Genomic DNA, 7075 nt, shown 5'->3' with positions numbered 1-7075 from the left:
GTTCGTATTGAGTATCTAAACTCCCCTATTAGTCACAGAATTTGAATGGTTCATATAACGTTATATATAGCCAATCCTGCTATCCTCTACAAAAGTATGAGGAAAGACGAGCTCTTCGCTGCAAGACAACAATAATCATCCTCTGATCATTGCAGCACCGTTGTGTTCCGTGTTCGAATCTCCAGGCCGTTTCTCGATCATGACTGAGGCGCTGCTCAGGAAACGCAACCGTGACCTCGAAGCTCTGCCGGAGTCCATAGACGTCCAGGAGCAGAAACGCTTTCACGGCGAAAAAAGAGACCAGTTTCTTCGTTTACTCCAATTAGATCAAACTTTAGCAGAAGACGGCGAAGAAGATGAATTCACTCCCAGTGAGCAGGCTGTAAGCGGAGTCATGAGAACCCTGGAGGAAGAGATCGCCGCGACATGTTCCACTTCTTATCTTTCCCCAAACTTGGGGTATAATTCTGCGGCCACTGATAGCTCTGGCAACCACGAAGGCCTAACTCGAGATACAGACTTCGGCGTTGATTTATGTTATCTCCTGGAGGCTTCAGATGACGCTCTCAGCATTCCTTCGAGTCCCGTTTGGGACATAACAGAAGAATTATGCCGATCTTTGGAGGAAACACAGGAGAGTTTGACGGGGAGTCCAAATCTTAAATCGCTTTGTGAAAACTGGCACCTCGTGGACGAATTCGAAAACTATGAACTGTTCGAATTTTACGAGCATGCCTGGGATGCGACCCACCTTGACGATCATCTCAACATAGATTTTGTCAGCCAGGTCACGTTATTTGACGGGGAAATTTTTTCAGATGCTTGAGGACTGTAAACTGCCGGATGTTTTGAAGTTTGAATGAATGCAAGATTTCCTTATTTCTGTATAGCCGGTGCTTCAATCTGGTGCGGACCAGAGATAGATATGGGATACAAACAACATTTCTACCATTAAAAATTTCTTTCATTTATTTTGTGCAAATTGTGCGACATAGTTTTTTGGCATTCTTACAAATTTGGTATCTGACATGGCGGATAAAGTTTCAACATCTTTCAGATTAATCTAAACTATGGTATAATTCATTCGAAATTCGTTTTCCTGGATCTCCCCGGAAGAAACAAATTGAAATATGATATCTGTCCAGAATTTTTTTTTGCCTAACATATCAATTTAGGTTGTTAAATGTTTGCTATGGCTTCTTATTAATCCCGATTTTCAGTTACTTTAATTCCCGCGATCCACTAATAGCTCTGGTCTGATGTTTTAAGCTGTGGCTTAACTGTTTTATTAAAGACTAATTTTGTGAATATTTGATCGGTATATTTAAAGAGGTCGAAAACTAACATTCTCTATTTATTATAATAACATTTTTTTCAGTTTCAAATTCAACCCTTACCAGCAGTCTGCGACATTGACCTTATCCTCGTTATGTTCAGCGGAGGAAAAACAACCGAAAGAGGCAAAATCTGTGTCTTAATTTAGAAATAGAAATGCTCCAGATCTTTAAACATTATACCATATTTATTTCATCTACAAACAAAACCTATTTATTTCATCTTGTTGAATTAAAAAATTTTGATACTGTCACTTGTAATTCCGATGGCTGTCTCTGGAATGTTTGCAATCGAGGATTCTTACTCTTTGCCAGTGTGCAGCTTTTGATTGTGTTAGCTTTGTCTGTGTGTACCCACTGTCTTCACCCAGAGCATATTTTCCCTCAGTTTCTAGTGTATCTTCACTATTTCCTTTCGATCAGTTTCAGAAAACATAAATATACTTCTTCCAACCTGCTTTATCCACCTTTCAGTCACTCTTTTCAGTTTTTAACTTTGATTTGAATTCAGTAACTGTGTACAACGCTGCACTTATCGGATGAGAAAATCCTAGAAACAAATTTTGATCGTATCTTTTGCTCATACAGTTTAAGTTTACAGAACTTTTGAGAAGTTCAATTCAAATATTCTATGTCTTAATACAGAATTATTCTATACTGTGTCTTTCCGTGTTTTTTCACCATTTTTTTCAAGTTAATTTTCTGTTTGTGGTGGAGGAGCTCTCCATATTTTATTTGTCTCCTCTCTTTTTCTGTTTTCAATTTAAATTTATTATTCATATGTTTTCCCTATTAATATTCAATTACTTACTAATCGTATGTTCACTTGCTCACAATTTATCAATTGACTATTTAATTATTTACAATTTATTTTAAAATTATTATATAAAGTTTACATTAAAAAAAATTTCATAAATTATTAAATATAAATTTATATTTAAAATTAAAAATATTAATACATTTAATTTTAAATAACACAAAATTAAATTAAATAAAAAATAACTAAATATAACAAAATTTAAAAAAAAATTAATACATTACATAAAATAAAATTATAAAAAACTTAATTCTTATCCATATTTTTAAATTTGAATACGAAATTTAAAATTTTCCTTGGCATATCTTATATAATATATTTTATTATATTATTTTATTATTTAAATTTTTCTATATTCATTATGGAATACATTTTTATTTTGTTATTTTAATAATTTTAATTTTACCTATTAAGTTATTTATATTTTATATTGCTTTTCACATTATTTATTAGTTTTCTTATCAATCTATAAGGCATTCCTTTGTTGCTATTGATGCTGATCATTGTACATGACCATCAAGCCTTTCTCCATTGTCCATGCCTTGGCACTAGACCGTATAGCGTAGGTGTGTTACAGGTGTCATTGTGGGGTAAAGTTCTATAATTTCATATGTTTTGTTATATTTATGCCCTAAGGCGTTTCCCTCTGAAATGAACTTTCCTAAAATCTACTTGTCATCCCTATGTGCCCTTAGATTATGTGTTAGACGATTAGATGATTGTTAATCGTTCAATCAAAGGAAGGTAGTTGAGTGGTTGGAACTGTTCACGATATTTACTTGATCAATCTTCAACTTTCTGAGTGCTCGGAGAAAAAATCCGTTACTGTTTCCTCCCTGGAAATCGCGTGAGCAGCGCAAGGAGTGTCCCAAATGGATTATACAGAGAATCATGGCGGTGTGAGGGCTCCTTTATCAAGGTTATCTTCAGGCCACACTTACTACACACTGGAACCTCTGCAAGGCGTTACAACTCTTCCCCCTTACCATTCCCATCAACATCATTGTCTTTCTCGGCGTTTGCTCTCCGCCAATCTGTCCCCATTCACATGGGAGGCGGGGAAATTCCACCTACCCTTTCTCCTCGATTGGTACCCGTGACCTCAAAGACACGATGATTAGGGATCCCTACAGACAACCCATTATTGACAGAGAACCCACTTTGAATATTATGAATTTTGGGGCAGAGCCTATTGGATATTCCATTGGCCATTTGCAGAGCTTGAACGAGTCTGTGAATCCAACTCAGCAATATCAACAGCAGGAGTTTGTTAATCAAACTTCACCTCCACCTCCAATCTATCAACATCAGTCACGCCAACAAGAGGTATTTGTTTTTTTTTTCAAATTTCCATTCCAGATTGTGCAATGTATACATCCTTTTTCATTCACTTCTTAGCCTCTCAACTTTGAACTTTGTTTTCTGATTCAATAGTGTATCCATTCTTTTTCTACCTTTTCTTATTGTGCTAGAAAAGTTGTTTACTATTTCAGTAATTTTTCCATTCTTTTTGTTTACTAATTGAGCAATGTTTGATATTGTGGGAGCCTTTATCATTGTTGAGGGCAATACCACATTCACTAGGCACTAAAACAACCTCTCTGTTGTCTTTCTGAGGCTGGGAAAATGCAGAGAGGTTGATCTTCATATTGGAAATTATAGATCATACTATTTTTATTACTAACATTGGGTATGCTTTTCATATTTTCAAGTCCAGGTTGCGTAAGAACTCAGATTCTGGATTGCAACCGAAGTCTAAAAACAGGGCACATAAGGAGATCCAGGCATCAAAGATATGGATGCCAAGACTCCAAAGATCACTGGGTGGTGCTCACTCTGTGATGTTACCTGTAGCACAAAGGAAGTTCTTCACAAACAACATGTGTTTGGGAAGAAGCACTAGTCCAGGTTAAAAAATTTGAAGGAAAAGGATTCAAAAGATGTAGTAAAGCCACAAAAAAAGCAGCCATAAGGACTGGTGGGGTGGTGTTCTCTTTGAGAGGTTAACTGTGGAAGCCTAGAAAATCTTCATGAGCTGCATATGTTAGGGAAAAAACACTTGTCCATGTTAGGAATGGCAAAGACAAAGGAGCAGGAGACAGCAGAGACTGGCAAAGACAATGTTCTTGGAAAAAGAAAAGATGATTCAGTGAAGGAAGAAAGAGATATGCCACAAGTTACATAAAGGAGATGCTGCCCATGCCCAGCTTACAGAGGATGGAAATTCTGAAGCCCATTTACCAGTCTATGGTGAGACAGAAAGTGTTGCTGGTCGCAAAGTTGCAGAAGAAGCTTTTGTCAAAGCTCAAGATGAAGGGGTAGATTAAATGTTCCAAGCTTTCAACCTGTTGAGCGTAAAATGGTCTGTGTTTTAGGTTTTGTGGACATTAGATTTCAAAATTTTCTTTAAGGTTTTGTGACAGTTGAGACACTTCAGGATTGCAGAACAGAAATCCCTGGAGATTCATAAGAAATGTTTTTGAACATGCTGGAATTAAATATTACGTAGGGTTGAATTTCGAAAATTTTGATGTGATTCATAAGAAATGTTTTTGAACATGTTGGAATTAAATATTGTGTAGGGTAGGATTTAGAAAATTTTGATGTGATTCTGAACTTTCCATATGTAAACAGTTCTTAAGGTGGCTGTGATTACGAAAGAAATTGATTAACCTCTTTGCAAGTTAATTCGTTTATCCTTTCAATGTTGAAAGGTTTTTAGAGAAGGTTCTTTGTAGCAAGGGGCCTCTGTAAAACTGAATGGGATCAACGAACAGAGCGGGATGTTTCCATTTGTGCTGGTAAATTGTCTTTTGAGCAAATTCATCTGTCTAAACTTGATGGAAATATCGCTTCTCCAGGTACTCAGTGTTCAGTTTACATTACAGTCTCCCATGCAATATTTCTTGCAAGTGCCTAGACGGGTAGATTCACGTGTTGGCTCTAGAAAAGTTCAGTTTATTAATGTGGACTAAGTTCTTTTGATGCAATTTTTATGTAATTCAGGAACAAATGACCGAAAGAGGAACAACTCCGAGGATCAACCAACAGAGCAAGATGTTTCCACTTCTGGTGGTAAATTCTCTTCTATACGGATCCAAGTGCCCAATGGAGTGTCCCAAATGGATTATATAGAGAATCATGGTGGTGCAAGGGCTCATTTATCAAGGTTATCTTCAGGCCACATTTATTACACACTGGAATCTCTGCAAGTCATTACAACTCTTCCCCCTTACCATTCTCATCAACATCGTTGCCTTCCTCGGCGTTTTCTCTCCGCCAAGCTGTCCCCATTCACATGGAAGGCAGGGCAATGCCGCCTACCCTTTCTCCTCGATTGGTACCGATGACCTCAGAGACACGATGATTCGGGATCCCTACAGAAAACCCATTACTGACAGAGAACCCACTTTGAATATTATGAATTACGGGGCAGAGCCTATTGTATATTCCATTGGCCATTTGTAGAGCTTGAACCGGTCTGTGAATCCAACTCAGCAATATCAACAGCAGGAATTTGTTAATCAAACTTCACCTCCACCTCAGATCTATCAACATCAGTCACGCCAACAAGAGGTATCTGTTTTTTTTTTCAAATTTCCATTCCAGATTGTGCAATGTATCCATCCTTTTTCATTCACTTCTTAGCATCTCAACTTTGAACTTTGTTTTTTGATTCAGTAGTGTATCCATTCTTTTTCTACCTTTTCTTATTGTGCCAGAAAAGTTGTTTACTATTATAGTAATTTGTCCATTCTTTTTGTTTACTAATTGAGAAATGTTTGATATTGTGGGAGCCTTTATCACTGTTGAGGGCAATACCACATTCACTAGGAATTAAAACAACCTCTCTATTGTCTTTATGAGGCTGGGAAAATGCAGAGAGGTTGATCTTCATATTGGAAATTATAGAGCATACTATTTTTATTGCTAACATTGGGTATGCTTTTCATATTTTCAAGTCCAGGTTGGGTAAGAACTCAGATTTTGGATTGCAACCCAAGTCTAAAAACAGGGCACATAGGGAGATCCCAGGCATCAAAGATATGGATGCTAAGACTCCAAAGATCCCTGGGTGGTGCTCACTCTGTGATGTTACCTGTAGCACAAAGGAAGTTCTTCACAAACAACATGTGTTTGGGAAGAAGCACCAGTCCAGGTTAAAAAAGTTGAAGGAAAAGGGTTCAAAAGATGTAGTAAAGCCACAGAAAAAGCAGCCACAAGGACTGTTGGGGTGGTGTTCTCTTTGTGAGGTTAACTGTGGAAGCTTAGAGAATCTTCATGAGCTGCACATGTCAGGGAAAAAACACCCGTCCATGTTAGGAATGGCAAAGACAAAGGAGCAGGAGACAGCAGAGACTAGCAAAGACAATGTTCTTGGAAAAAGAAAAGATGATTCAGTGAAGGAAGAAAGAGATATGCCATCCAAGAAACGCCACAAGTTACATAAAGGAGATTCTACCCATGCCCAACTTACAGAGGATGGAAATTTTGAAGCCCATTTACCGGTCTATGGTGAGATAGAAAGTGTTGTTGGTCGCAAAGTTGAGGAAGAAGCTTTTGTCAAAGCTCAAGATGAAGGGGTAGACTAAATGTTCCAAGCTTTCAACTTGTTGAGTGTAAAATGGTCTGTGTTTTAGGTTTTGTGGACATTAGATTTCAAAATTTTCTTTAAGGTTTTGCGACAGTTGAGACACTTCAGGATTGCAGAACAGAAATCCCTGGAGATTCATAAGAAATGTTTTTGAACATGCTAGAATTAAATATTACATAGGGTTGAATTTCGAAAATTTTGATGTGATTCATAAGAAATGTTTTTGAACATGCTGGAATTAAATATTGTGTAGGGTAGGATTTAGAAAATTTTGATGTGATTCTAAACTTTCCATATGTAAACAGTTCTTAAGGTGGCTGTGATTACGAA

At 37.1% G+C, this 7075-nt stretch overlaps 1 protein-coding gene and 2 pseudogenes across 1 annotated transcript; all 3 read left to right on the top strand.

Annotated features, from left to right (window-relative positions):
* LOC149170819 (uncharacterized) lies at window positions 1–1088 on the top strand. The gene has a single exon (XM_089427369.1). The coding sequence runs from the start codon at window positions 200–202 to the stop codon at window positions 824–826; it is 627 nt and encodes a 208-aa protein (XP_089283495.1). The 5' UTR covers window positions 1–199; the 3' UTR covers window positions 827–1088.
* Window positions 1089–3023: 1935 nt separating this feature from the next.
* Window positions 3024–4336, top strand: LOC149170818 (uncharacterized; annotated as a pseudogene).
* Window positions 4337–5273: 937 nt separating this feature from the next.
* On the top strand, window positions 5274–6743 carry LOC149170817 (uncharacterized; annotated as a pseudogene).
* Window positions 6744–7075: the final 332 nt, after the last annotated feature.

Source organism: Pinus tabuliformis, chromosome 4_2 (assembly GCF_031772625.1).
Source record: "Pinus tabuliformis cultivar Carrire ecotype Pingquan chromosome 4_2, CPIR1, whole genome shotgun sequence".
NCBI classification, from domain to species: Eukaryota; Viridiplantae; Streptophyta; class Pinopsida; order Pinales; family Pinaceae; genus Pinus; species Pinus tabuliformis.
This window is presented reverse-complemented; position numbering and strand designations above follow the sequence as displayed.